General features: G+C 41.5%; 1 protein-coding gene across 1 annotated transcript in view; it reads left to right on the forward strand.

The window, feature by feature from the left end:
• Positions 1–698: 698 nt before the first annotated feature.
• Positions 699–15249, forward strand: part of ccdc88ab (coiled-coil domain containing 88Ab) — a 61646-nt gene continuing 47095 nt past the window's right edge. Inside the window, 4 exon segments of the mRNA XM_029449214.1 lie at positions 699–1063; positions 1170–1374; positions 1503–1603; positions 11842–11950. Coding sequence (XP_029305074.1) covers positions 1312–1374; positions 1503–1603; positions 11842–11950 — 273 coding nt within the window. The 5' untranslated portion in view covers positions 699–1063; positions 1170–1311.

Raw genomic sequence — 15249 nt, forward strand, 5'->3', positions numbered from 1 at the left:
ATGTGTGGTTAATGGCTACGTCACAGTAAGTCCCCACAGAACTTCATTCAACAGATTGTTTAACTTGGCTTTTATTTAGATGGTATATCTGTAGTATCTTGGCATAGTTACAAAACATACACAGTCACTTTTGGATTTTTGGGTGACAACTAGGGCAGCAACTGATTATTTTAATCAAAAAGAATGTCACATTTTAGTGTTTGGTGTTTTCAATTTACCTATAAATGATCAGAAATAGATTCCTTTGGTATTTCCTTTACATCCTTTTAGATCATTTACTGTACATTTACAGTAGTCTCTCTGTACGTTACCCACAAGGTGTCAGTAGACTACTTTTCTTGCTGCTTTAATGTGCTGTATGCTGTAAATGCAGACACAATGTATGCATGGATAGACCCCCAGTATTTTCTATTTACCAATAAATAAAATAAGCAGAATATTTTTAGCATGTCATAGCATACAGCACCTTAACTTGTTCCCATCCTCTCTATGTCTGCATCATTTCCAATACAGCTCTTTAAATAAATGACAAGATGAGCAAATGTTTTGTAATAACATATTCATCTAAATGGAAAAGGGGATGCTTTGATGAATGCCCTATTTTTCTCTTAGAGAAGAAGAGGCGGAGGGAGATGCAGAGGAGAGACAGAGAGGGAGGCGGTGCTAAGTGTCCTCCAGTCATCCTCTCTCACCTCCCTCTCTGTTCATTCGCATGCTGCATTTGAACGGAGGCAGACTAGGGGGGGGGATAGACAAGTAACCGGTCAGAAATGACTTCACATTTAATATGAGGTCGTGAATCGACGATTTCAAAACCAGGACCGTAAACCTCTGGATTCTTGTTCGCACTGGATCTATATAGTCGTGTCGGATGAATATTTCCCCTCAACTGCCACTAACGGTCGTTTTTTTCCCAGAGCTAGCATAAAACCATACCTGGCTCAGGTCTCATGTAGTCCGTCTTCACTCGCGTGGATAGCTAGCTGACGCTAAAACACACAATATCTTTTATCTTTGTGTTTTTTTTTAACAACAAAATGAGATTTATTTCACTTCCCATGAGGTAGCTACACCTAGTCGTTGACATCTGAAACAGCTGGGTCGCGTCGAGAAGATTGTGGATTAACGGTTTTTTGTTTTTTTTTTTCCTTCCTCAAATCTCTCCCAAGGAAAGAAACCCCCGGACCCGGTTTTTCCAGTTGCCAAAATGAGCGTCGATTTAATTGAATCAACTACATGAGAGGAGTCAAAACAAACATATATCTCCCAAGGAGTGGACATTTTTAAACGGCGCCAGTTACTCTGGAAAATATGGAAAGCGAGGTTTTCTCCCCTTTGCTGGAGCAGTTTATGCTCACGCCTCTGGTCTGCTGGGTAAGCGCCCTAATTAACTATTCAAATGTGTATTAAGCTCACTAATTACACAGCTTCTGCTCTGTGACAGCATTTCTTTTAACTGTTTATTGATTATCATCTATTTGCATTGTCTCATTTATTTTCAGGTGAAGACAGTCGGCCAGGCGACATTGACCGATGGCACCCAATTATCGGAATATATTGAATTAGTGGATGGGATTTACCTGAACGAGATAATGCTTGAGATGTAAGTAATTTGACTCAAATTCAGAAATACTACAGATACTGTATGTCCCCTGCACCACCATTGGGTACCAGCTTTGACCAAATAAGAGCATGCATACCTTTGCTTGGGACATTAAACGCACCATGTCAAAAACGTGCAATATAGTAGCCACTTTTAATAGTTTATATAAGTAGATGTATATGCAGAGTGTTTGCTCAACGTACAGGTTATCTGGGTTTGGACCATAGACGACATTTGATACCCCTTAGGCTTTTAGTTGGGTCATCCCCACATGAGCAAATTAACCATTTCTGCAAGAACTCCAGCCTCTAGTGTCCAGCACTTGAAATTGTCTACTGAAGTGAATATAGGCTACGCACAAAGGGACCTTGTATTGGGGGCAATCATGAACCACACTGTCAGAAATCTTTGTAGACAGGTTATTGTAAGGATCCCTTGGAGGTGTGTGTGTGTGTGTGTGTGTGTGTGTGTGTGTGTGTGTGTGTGTGTGTGTGTGTGTGTGTGTGTGTGTGTGTGTGTGTGTGTGGACAAGCATCTGTGGTGCAAGGAGGCAGCGAGCAGCTCCACAACTTCCAGTAGCTCTGTTTTTTCAGTCACCCTAGACTGTCATCTGCAGCCTGCTGGAAAATGCTCCGCCCCTGGACGCTACAGAGCTCACTTTTCCTGCTGTTCTGCAGATTAAACTAGAAATGGTAGCCTTAAGCGGACAAGCACTAGAATCTTGATGCAGATCCTTCATTAATGTAGCAGGCCGGCACAGGGAAGTATATGCTTTGGCAGGTGGAGAGGGTGGATGCGGGGAAAGATGAGGCATTAGTAGTCTGTCTGAATCTGTCCGTCTTTCCAGTCTCCTCCTAACATATAGCATGACAGAAGACAGCTTTCCATTCCTTTGTCTGGCTCAGGGCTGCTACTTCCCGCTTGCAGGGCAATTTTTCACATTTTCCGCTAATGCCACACTCCACACTGTCAGCATTTACGCCTCCCTGTTTGCCTGTCAAGGGAGCGTTCAACCTAGCTTGTTCTCAGTGGAATTGAATTTTACCTCCAGCGATTTTATAATGTTATGCAGTTAGGGAAGCTTCTTATGTCACCTCGCTTCAGTGTCTCTCATAGGTTAGATTGGCAGTATTTGTCATAGTAAGGAGAAGCTTGTCTTGTAGTGCGTCTCTGTATATGTTCAGAGTATACATCAGTGTTAATTGTTTTTAGAAGAGTTAATCTGTAGCTGTGTTGCATCAGGGACTGATTAACCCAGACTAGCCCTTTCCTGTCTCTGGTTGGTGCCCTCTTCCTCCTGCTCTGCCCTCTACCACTATCCTTGATCTCCTGCTGCTCAGCTGCATCACTCCACTAAGCCTAACCGCCTACCTTCAGATTTCCACTACCTCTTCCCCCTCTCTTTCCCATGCTTGTTTTTCCTCCTCCTCCTTCAAGCTGTGGCTCAACTCGAAGAGAAATCCTTCAAAACAGAAAGGTGTTTAAGGAGGCCATTGCAGGTTAATTTGGACAATGGCATCTTTTTCTCCTCCACATAAATCCTCTTCAAAATGAAGTCAGCAGTATTTTTAGAGTATTTTCCCCTATGGGACACTGTATAGTGGAAAGCAACCGGAAGGATATGAGGGGGAAGGGTTGGAAGCGCGAGTGAGACAGAAAATTATTTGCCAAAATGGTTGAAAACCTTAAACATTACAGGGAAGATATGAAAGACAGAGCAAGAGGTTGGCATGAAAAATACAAACTCAAGCCCCGGTTGGCCGAGCCACATGGCAATTCGTCAGATCTACATATTAAGAGATGTTTGACCACCAGGCACTCGGAAAGATTCCTGTCTGCAAATAAATGGAATGAGCTGGTCTGGACGGGATTTTTCTGTGGTGTGTTGAGTTCTCCTGTACAGAACAGCCAGCGTTGAGTGAAATTAACTGTGACTGGCTTAGCGGTCGCCTGACAGGATGTTGGGGATTGCCAGTCACAGCCAACTCTGTGTGTTTATATTTGTGTGCGTGTGTGTGTGTGTGCTTTTCTGTAGGGCTTCTGTGTCTGCGTGGGAGTGTGTGTGTATCTGTGGGTGTTTTTCTTCTGTGCATTTTCTTTTGGACTGAGGCAGCTGTTGGTAGTCGTCTCGCCCAGCCACCCTCCCACACAAAAGGCCTACAGTATTGGTCAGACATTACTGTATGTTGGTTACTGCTTTTTGTCTGCCTCTCCCACTTTACAAGCACCACATGGTCCCCTCCATTAAGCTGAGCTAACTACAATAGACTGTATCATAAGCTACAATGTACGTAACAGCTAATGTATGTAGATCATCGCAGTCATCAAAGACTCAGGTTTCCTTTTTTTCCTCGTCCTATTCATTTTAAAAACCAAATATGAGTATTAAAAGACATAATTGTAACAGGCCAATTGATCCAACGTTTTTTCACATTTGAAGCTCTATGTTGTTGTTTAGAAATGCCTCCTTCCCTCTCTTCATCTTTCTCTGACACTGTTACTCATTAAAAGTAGCTTAGAAACCACAGGTGAGTTTTCCAACTTCTTTGAGGGACAGTAGGCAATAATTAACAGGGATTGCATTCATTCCAATTCTTTGGCTCCCACAAACTTAAAAACTAATTAGTTTTTTTCCTCAGCACCTCTGTTCTGACAGAATGAAATATTGAAGTGTTAGTTGGCATTGCGCTGCTTGCGTTTAGCCTCCAGTCAGTAGCTGCTGTTTACGTTGGGGGGGGGGGGGGGAAACAAACCTGGAGTTCAGCACTGATAACACTTCCATTGAAGAAAATGTTCTCTGCAGCCAAGAAACTCAGGAATGGATAATAAAACTTTAAAGATAGACACAGCCATTAGTAGATAAAACTCAGCGTGCAGTAATGTGTGCACAAAACATGTTTCATTAATATAACTATTTTTCTCGTTCCCCCTCACACTTGCAGTACTCTGACTGAAGAAACATGAGCTTTTACCATTTTTTTACTGCCGACGTCAGCTGCTGTAGTATAAGCTGTAGTGTTGCTGTGTGAGGGTCTCTGTATGGCTTTAGTGCAGACATGACAGACAGGCTGGCAGCAGTTGTCATCAGAACAGCATGGGAGAGCATAAAGAGAGAAGAAGAAGAAGCGAGACCACAGGATTATCTAACGGTTTGCTGACATCCAGATGGCACCACGTCCCGTCCCGTCCCCCCCCGCCCTCTTGTGACTGACATTACCTAGCCAATTAGATTGCCTCCTCAGTGCTGTCAAACCAATTAGTTTTCCCGCCCAGCAAGTGAGGAGCCAATTAAAGTTTTGTCAGAGTGACAACTGTCCAGTTGAATTATCTGTTTTCCTGCCAATCCTGGAGACCCGTGCTGGCCCATTGGCCTATTCAGTGAACCACTCAGTCTGTGCTCTACGGGCTGTTCGCACAGAGTTATGAGGGTGAGATAGACACCTACCAGAATAAAAAAGGAGATTTTAAAGTGTCTTACTTGATTTTTACATAACCTTTTGTCATGTTGACTTGCACAGTTATGTTTTTTTTAAGATCTTAACTTGCACTTTGTTGTCTAAAGACTGATGGTTTGGTAGTTTGAGCTAAGGCAGTGCAAGTATAAAGAGGTAAAATATGTGGATTAAGAAAAGAATGCCGTTACACATGTTGTTCAGCTTCATGTTTCTGTTGCCTTAAGTATTCAGGCAGATCCGTGCATGTCTGTAAATCTTGTCTGAATGGCTGCACACATGGGGATGAGTATAAAAAATGTGTAGGTAACTATCGCTTCCAGCATTTTCTTTTGCATATGTTTTCTGCTTGTTTTTGCCCATCAAGAAGTAAACCTATAAGTCAGTGAATATGGATCTATTAATACTGAATGCAGATTTGAAAGCTTATTTTTCTCTCAAGGCCTCTTTACAGTAAATCCACAGTGTAGGCTCACATACACAGGATACACTCCTCTCTTCACCTGTCTTCACTTTCTTTCATGACAGAATTGGCTTTTCGACACATCGTGCAGGTTACACAAACACGCTGAAATCGACCAATAAGCTTTGTAGAAGAGTTGCGTTTTCGAGAGACGACACTGAATGGCGTTTGTTGGTTTAAGCCTTTGGACCCAGTTGGTCTTTTGTTGTACACGATCACTAGCATCATTTGATTCTATGGTAATTGTTGTACTAACATATGGATGTTACTGTGCATTATGCTCATATTCTGCTTTTTTTGGCTTTGTTCGTCTAGTAGAATATTCAGAGGTTACCAAGCATCTGGCAACATTTAATCATTATTACAGGCAGAATCTAGAAAAGGCCACATGCAGAGAAATGTATGAGTCAGCTCTTCTGCAGTTTTTTTTTCTATTTCAATCTTACATTAATCTCAGGGGAAGGATGAAAGCCCTTAATACATGCAGTATCCTTGAACAAAAATCCTGTTTATGTGGCTCTTTTAGACTTACTGTAATCATCGATTAATCGTTTCCGTCCTTTTTCATGGTTCCAGCTTCTTAACTGTAACGATTCGCTCCTTTTCATTGAAATATCCTTTTGGATTTTGCATTGTTTGGACAAAAAAACACATTCAAGCGATTTCCTTGAATTCTAGGAAATCTAGGGACTTGTTTTTTTACTGCTTTTTGACATTTAATAGACTAAACAATAAATGTGTTCATGGGTAATAAAAATAACCGTTAGTTGAAAGTACAGATTGGACTATGCTTCTTGTCCTAATCCTCATGTCTCTATTCCCTCTCTGTCAACTCATTCATCTCCCTCTTTCTGTCTTCGCTCTTTTTCATCATCCTTTTCATCTTGCTCTTTCCCTCTTTCTCCCATTCTTCCCCCAACTGGAGTCCTCATCTGTCTCATTTTTCTGTCCATGCCTCACCTCTCTTGCTCTTTGAGCAGCACGTAGAAGCCTTTGTTGATTTCTCTTGGGCGAGTTACAGCAGACATAGTTGGGATTCCAGCTGGACTAGAGAAAAGAGGCAGGCAGAGCTGCTGCTGGGTTGTCAGCCTGTTTGGTTCTCCCACTGCTGCTCCCTGCACTGTTGGGTCCACAGCCCTCCTCATCCAAGTGTAGGATCCCACATTAATCTGTCAACTCTTATAATCATCTTTCTGTCATGGCAACCTCGCTGTGTCTGTCTAGCAGGAGGATGTATATCAAGTCAGACAGGAAACCGCAGCTGTGACCTTGAGAGGACAACACTTTTTAACAAGGTTGTGTTAATGTGAGACACTCAAATTCCCACAAACAAGGACATGTTAAATCCCACAGGGACCACGTTAGGATTTTAGACACCAGTAGGTTTGCTCTTTTTTTCTCAGCCCGAGCAATTCAGAGTCGACCTGGTTTTTACAGGGATCGACATTTAAAGCAATGCCTTCTCAGAATTAGTAGGGAGCTCATGTGTCAGGAAATGGAATAGATATTTCCACTTAACCTGAGATCTTGTTAGATACGGTTGTTTGTTTTGAATTTCCCATTTTCCCTGCTTTATATTTGATTATACTTGATCGGATTTGCTAATTTAGCTGTTGCTGCTTTTTGCTGCTAATGCAAACTCAACCCTTCCTCCATCTGCTTCATGTTACAGGCCCTTCAGTGGCTCAGGGGGAATAATCCCGTCTGTTCCCTTAAAGACTTTTGCTGTGAAGCATCTGAAGGAAGTTTTCAGTTTCATTAACAGCAGCTTAACATTGAGAATTAACAGCACAGTCAAATTAATCCGTAATTAAGTACAACATTTCTGTAAAAAAAAAAAAGGAACTCAGAGTAGTGAGCATGACTGTTAATGTACAAAAGGAATTGTTTGGTGTACTTTATAAGCCATAATGATTCAAGCAATTTGCCTGTTATTAGACACCTTGAATTATATCAATGTTTATGGTCTAAGCTGCACTCCCTATGGATATAATGCCAAGGAATGGGAAGAGGCCCTGTGGAAACAGAAAGACAAAGACAGGAGAGAAACGAGCCCATGAAAAGCCAAGACAAGGAAATGGGGTGATGAGAACCACATACCAGCGGTCAGATCCTCACTGCCTGGGATATGTAGTACAGTTCTCGTGGGAAAAGGGTCGGGGGATGAGAAAAGAGGATGCAGTAATCTTGAGCATTAGCAAAATATAAAATACCTGTAGTGCTAACGAGTTATGTTTTGTAAAGGAGTTTGTTGTGTACCCAGTGTATTCCAAACATAGTATTTTTCTAATGTGGTATGCTAATATATAATGCATTGCTGCCCTAATTCGGAAGTAAAAGGATGGTGCTGTCGTTGCATGACATATAAAGGTCATCGCTTCATTCTTCACTAGTTTGAGATTCATTTAATTTGTAGCCGGCCTGTTTGTGCTCACTGTACTTTCAAGCTTCCATCTGGAAAGGCAGTCATTTGTGTGTTAACATGCACTCCACTATAGCGAGATGATTATAACCAGGTTAAGGCTAAATTCCAATAATTAGAACTGGCATGTAAACATTTAAACAAAGTTATCTTGCTTTCATAGAGGTTGTACTCGTTGCAGAGTGATGTGTGAATGAAGGTATTCTGTAAAAGTCAACTCACAATCCTGTAATTCTTTTTATTATCATTAATCTTAGTCTTATTTCCTATTGGCCCGTCAGCTGATGGGGAAACTTCACCAACAAAAACATATTGTAAACTTTATTGTTTTTTGAGTTAGTTGTGTTTCTTCAAGGCATGTCAATTAAAAACGTATCTGGTTGCATGTGCTGACGTGTATTAGAACACTTTGCTTAATTGAATGTTAGTTTGTTGTGAGTGCAACACATGTTGGTCTTGGACAGTTTTTTTAATTCGATGTTACAGAAACAGACCCACACGATTATCCTGAAATGAACTGTTAACCTTTAACATGGCTGCTAATAAGCTCATCCCCCCAAGTTCCTCTTACTGTAGCTGTTTAGCTTCCTGTGTGTGTGTGTTTTGTGTGTGTGTGGGTGTCTCTCTCCCTCACACAGTCAAAAACGCACACTCCCCCGCTGTGTTTGGACAGTACAGCTCATAAGCTCTATCCCCAACACGTGGCCAAATGTAGCCTGCATTTTTTTCTTTGTGTGTGTGCATTTAGCCTACTTTGTGTGTGTGTGTGTGTGTGTATGTGCCTGGCTGCCCATGCTGACTGTAATGTAGCCTGTCATATATAGGTTAACACTACTATCTAACCTATCCAGCCAATCAAAGCCAGGAGATGAGAGGATAGAAAGCCCAGTTGCCCGAGGCTCTACATAAGGCTGCAGTGCCGATCGACAACACCGACTGACAGGCTTATTGACTGGCCGTCTGGCTGACTTGCTCACTAGTTGTCTGCCTTGCTGGCTGTTCAGTTTACGGCTAATCTATTTGTCTATTTAAAGTCTTAGGTTTATTGTATCAGCAGGAACAGGGAGGGAGGCAATAAGTTGGATTTTTGACCCCTGTTACTGCTCTAAATCCCTATATTTATTCGCCTGCTGATCCACAGGGGGGGGTCGGATGGTCGCGTGCTTGTATGTGTGGCATCAGAGCCAAAGAAACGAGGGGTGGATTGTGTGGTGGCGCTGTCACCGTCATGTTATTGTGGCTGCCATGTTCTTGGCTGACTGATGGTGGAGGAATGTGCGAATGGGTATCCCAATCCTTTCTGTTTTTCTCTCTTTTAGTCTTTCACACACACACACACACACACACACACACACACACACACACACACACCTCATTCACCACATCACCCTCCTCGCCCTGACAGGATTACAGCCTCCTCTGTGCTTTTTAATTATCGGGTTAAATAGACCCCCTACTATGGACCTCGAAAGGGGCTGAGTGTGTGTGTGTAGGGGGGAGATGGCGGGTCACATGACTGTTCATTTAGACCAGTATTAAAAAGAACCCTGTGTCCTTCTGATTAGTATAATTGTGTGTGGGTGTGTATATCAGGGCGGAGGATGATCAAAAGACTAATTAACACATCCACACTGCAGTTGATTTCAGAGATGGGCATTCTGCCCTTTTTCTTGGTGTGTAACATAATAATCTTTTTATTTTATTATATTAGAATATTAAAAGAGTTAGGATATTCAAGCACTAAATACATACTCCAATGAGCACATTAATGAGATAAAAACACTGTTCCAGCAGATGCTCGGCTGCACAGTTTTTGGTTATGAACGTGTACATTTGAGTAAACTGATTGTTGGGAACTTGAGATATTTCTGGGTATAAAACTTCTTATGGTTTTCTATGAAATAGATTTGGTTTAATCAGTTCTGGTTGAAACCGGGTAGCAGCATGTTAAAGTAATTAGGAAAAGCCATTCAACCAGAAGTCCCCTGTGACTGCAAGCATCCACCAAGTTGAATGTCTTTGAGGAAGATAAAAAAAATCCTTCACCTTTTGACCTCGTCTCTCAAACGGAACAAGATGGATAATAAACATCTTGATTTATATACTGTCTTTATGGTATTTCAGGATAAAGCTTTATTGAGCTGCTAGCCCATACAGACATACTATTCTGCAGTGCAGGAGCACAGATGCAGGCATGCACACATATGCATGACTACACATGCGCTAAAACACTACATGCATGCATGCATACATTCACGACTCTCCTCCCCCCTACTTGGAGCATGTTGACCCTCGTATATAGGTCATGGGATGTACATGCTTTGAAGTCTGAGGATCATGTCATGAAAAATAAAGCTGCTCTTTAACAGTGTTGGTGTGAGCTTCTACAAATCTCGAGTACATGAGTCGTGTTGTTTTTCCAGACAATCCCAAAGCAAGTGTATCATAAATGATATATTACAGGGTAGTTTCTTTTTAGGGAGTGTGAGTGGAATGTTGCTACTTTCCCCTCTTGGGTCCACCCCAGTGTGCATTTACTGTTTTATTCTGTAAAAATATATTCATTCAAATAGATACAAGTGTTTGTTTATCTTGATATTTGATTGCATGATCTTTAAATTAATGTCAATTGTGCTGGATTTAATTTAACCCATCCCAGTGCCTTACACAGATATTTGAAGCATTCAAAGTATGGCAGCAAGTGTCCACTCTTTGTGTCCCTCTGCTACTTGGTGAAACCATCTCGGCTCTAGAGTTGCTGCTTTGTCACCACCTCTGTTCTGTTAAGTGGGGTGTCTAAGAAATAGGAATTCCCCCTCAGGGGATCCGTGGATATCGCATTAAGGCCACGGGTCTTGTAAGTATTCAACAGACTTAATCAATAACACTCATGCAGTTAAGAAGCCCTGACATGATTATTTAACAGTTAAAACATGGGACAGTAAATAGCTGAAAAATGCATGTATTTATCAGTGCTGACTATGTGTTTGGCAAATAGTTGGCATGTCGAGCATCCAAAGAGACAGAAAGACGGGGACATCTCACTTGATTCGTTTAACTAACTCGTCGCATCAGTTAGGTAAACCAATTATCTTGTCAGTAACTGTGGTTTAAAGGGAGTCGAGATGTAATTAGGTTTGATATTTTAAAGGTGATTTCCATATATATGCAAATGGTAGATTGTGGATTGTTGTAGATAATGGTGACTGGGGAGGTTGTGGAGGTACTGAGCGAGTTTGTGGAATGTCAACGAGGCTCACTAAAACATGTTGACACCCGTGATAACATCAGTCGTCATGCATGCTCCTTTTGATGTCCCTTGGGCAACACACTGTCAGATAAACACACAGGCTCTATATTCTGCAAGCACTAAGAAAATACTTCTTCTCTTTGACTTAGGCAGATGAAATGGGGAACATGGTTAAAGGTCAGAGAATTGCCAAAATGCATGCTCCCTTTAGCATGCTAATGAAACCTTCTCGGTAGTTTGAAGTCGTCCACAGAGGATTTCTTGTAGAATTTTATGTCTGTGACGTTTGTAGCCTGGAAATTGAAATGCTGTAAAGATGTTTGAATTGGATTTAACTCACTGAAGAATTTGATTTTAAGGCTGGAGAAACGTTGGTGCCACCAGATTAAAGGAGCGACGTTTGTATTTGGCTCTGTCTTTCAGTGCGTCTGTTCTTTCTTTAACATGGTTATGGCCCTGACCCTACTTGGACAAGGGTACATTGTCCCTGTGATGCTAATGATTTTAGGCAAACACACACACAATCCATCACATAGAGCAACATAGTGTCACACAGATGTTTCACACAAGCCTGTGACACATTAATTTTTAAAACTTGCATGCATCTTTGCTATAAGCAGAGATTAAACAGGATGCCATTTGTTCTCACAGAAATCCCAAAGCCACGGTGCAGAGGACCAACAAGAAGGTGAACAATGATCCCACGCTGCGCATCCAGAACCTTTCTATTCTCATCAGGCAGATTAAAGACTACTATCAGGTAAGAGTTCTTTCTGCTGAACAAGCTGCAAAGTCAGAAGTTCACAAGTTCTTCTTTGCGCTTAATCAAAAGTGAAGATTAAAAGGTGTTTAATGCTGAATTTCTGGGTCATAATCATGATGAATAACTTGCATAAACATGTTTAAGCGTGGCTTGGGCGGAAGCTAAGCTTTAAGTGAAGTTGTACATTTGGTTCCCATGTTGCCTTATGCCTGAGCTGGGTTGGCCTTTTACCCCTCAGGTTACAGGGGAAAAATACAACACAGCTTTCACTTGCACACACATGCACACACACACACACACACACACACACACACACACACACACACACACACACACACAATTGAATGCACATGCCACATAAAGACTTGGAAGTATATACAGAGATATATTTGCAGATGTATGTGACTGCGTGTGATGTGGTATCATGACCCCCATCCAGATGCAAGAGAGGGCCCAGTAAATATACAGAGACATCAGGAATGTGAAACGCATGAAGCCACTGATCCGCTCCTGCCTACTGCGATATATCTGTCAATTTATTTACTCATGTGTTGCTCAAAAAATGATCTTGGGCAGCAAATTCTCTCTTGGAAGATGACCTGATATATCAGCCTCAGTTTGTCTGTAGTACCAGAAGCAGAACAAAACTACAAAAAGCAGCTCATAGCAGTACAGTAATGCCTACAAGACAAATGTAGAAGCGTAAATCAGAGAGATGTGAAGGTGATGGAAGCAGAGTGAGTCACATGTGGTGAAGTCTTATCTCATGTTCACTCTGTGTTTACTCCATAGCACGGTATCGGCTCATCAGGCCCTGAAACGTATCGAATAACTCTCACCACAATTTATCTTCACATTTACCAAAAGGAAATGATTAACACTTAAAGAGAACGTGGATGAGGATGTGTGGGGGACAAAGAAATGGAGGAAAGATGGGCTCTTCGATAACATGATCGCAGAAAGGGAGCCCGGCACGCACTACATTTATACACACTCATCCTGGAGCATCTCTTAACCACATGGTCCAATTTTCAGCTTGCACATATAGCACGCTATCCAGTTGATGTTCTTGGGTCAAACTACTCTGTTTGCAGCTCATGTCCAAGGCGTGATGCCAATAGTTGACGTAATCCTGATTTATGATCCATCCTATGAATAAATTTAGATATAATATACTAGGTTTAAACATGACCTGAGATCCTGAGCCGTTTAACTGACCCTTGCAAATCCTGAGAAAATGGCTAAACCAAAGCCTGGCTGGGCGTTTTAATATATCATTATCATATCAATGTCTGGTCATTTTGATATGTAAGGTGTGAAGTTTAACAATGTTTGTGGCTTCTGATGGTATTTTACACAACATATGATATGAAAATGTTTTCTTTTCTTTCTCTGGTCTGCTGTCATACAGCATATTTTAAATGCAGAGTCAGTTCTTAACTGTGTGTAATGGTTAATCCAGTTGTGAAACCTGTGAGTTTAGCAGATTGAAACATCCAGAGAGATTATGATTCACTACTCTGCTGCAACAGTGTCTCGGCTGCGTTAATGATAACCAGGATTTTAACATGACCCAGCATGCTGTTTGCGACAGTGCAGTGAGTTTATGAATGTTATCATGGCAAAGCAGTCGCACTGACTGAGACGAAGATTTCTCACACTTCAGATTTAGGACTGACCCATATCCTCAGGGGCTGTGGCTGTGCAAAGGCACTTACTGATCATGTCATTTGGTGTCATTCAGTATGAAATGGAGAAACGGTTCATTTTAGCCTGATTGTAATACATTTTCTTTGTAACTTGATAGTGCTGGAATAAGACTGAACAGGTTTAAGGTGTTAAGATTTAGAAGTCTGCTGAAGATCTTTCATTTTGCCCCAGAAGTCAAGTGAAGAGTGTCACTGGTTGGTTAATTGCTTTGTTAGATCTAATTTGTCTTGGTCCTAAGCATCCTGTTAATCACTCATCTTATTTAAACAATCAGCCCATTGTTTAGACGTTATCCTACAAAGCCTTCAAAAGCTCCTCTAGGCCGCCTCAAATGGCCAGCAGAATTATCGTTCTTGGAGTCGGTGGTTTGAGTCATTGGCTGCCGGGGTTAAGTAGTGACCAACAGAGTCGTGGATGATGAGACGATGGGAACGGTTAAAGACATTAACTGGAAGCATCTTTGTGACGCGGTTAACATCCTGAATCCAGCCGGTTTCTACAATTTTACCCACCTTTTTTTTGTCAAAAAGAAAACCTTACTTAAAATATGACCTAGTCTTTTTGTCATTAAAAGGATCTGCACATTTTAAAGTCTAACTTCTGGTAAGCACATCTTCAAAATGTACTGAATTGAATCATTGTTCTGTCCTAAAGTTGAGTCCATGTGGCAAACGTGTTCAATACAAAGTACGTTTTCTCTCTTTGACAAATGTAGATAAAGGAGGACGATTAAATGACATTGGGAAAACACAATGGGAGTAAACAGGTGTTATGGAGATCTAATATAATACTTGAATATGCGGTTTGTTTTTTACTTTCTGCCCCTTTGGATGTAGTCCAATAAACAAACTAACGTAACGTCACTCTGACTACAGTCCTGGTTTACATTACTGCCTCAGTAAACACAGAAAGACCACGTGAAGAATTTTGGTATTCTAGCCCACTGACTGATTACACAGGAGTAAATGCAACACGCAATATAAAGAATACAGTACAATACAATATGCCAAACCACTACAACTAAAACATGAACATTAGAGATTGTATGGACCCAGTTTAGAGGTGAAATTCTGCCCCCTTCTTCTTCTTTGGAGCAGGTGGCTCAGAATTAAACATTGAACCTTTAATCTTCTCTGTTTCTCGCTGCATCGCTCTGTTGACCCCCTGGTCACACTATTGTTCAGCCACTTGTGTCTGCAGTCTCTGTCTCAGAGATCACCTCAAGATTAAAACCGCCTATAGATCCCTGCTTTACCGGCTGCGTGTCTGTCTGCCCCCCTGATGGCCTTTCAGGAACTTGGCCACTCACTGAAAGTAACTTATCTTTTTGCCGTAGTTCTTAGCCACATGGAAACTCGTTTTCTATCAGTACTTCATGCGAAAGAGACTATTAGTCGTGAGACTTAAGGTTTTTGTTATTTTACTGCTGCGATCATTGCAGCTGCTTATCACATAAGAGTGAACCCACTGAGGAAAATTGGCTTTGATATATGGTTTTGTGGTCATCTGGTCTTCCTGTGGTTGTTTTGTCGCTAACTGGTTTCGGATTTCCAGAGCCATATGGATGAAGACGGAACCAGTCAGGT

The sequence above is a fragment of the Cottoperca gobio genome, chromosome 15 (assembly GCF_900634415.1).
Source record: "Cottoperca gobio chromosome 15, fCotGob3.1, whole genome shotgun sequence".
NCBI classification, from domain to species: domain Eukaryota; kingdom Metazoa; phylum Chordata; class Actinopteri; order Perciformes; family Bovichtidae; genus Cottoperca; species Cottoperca gobio.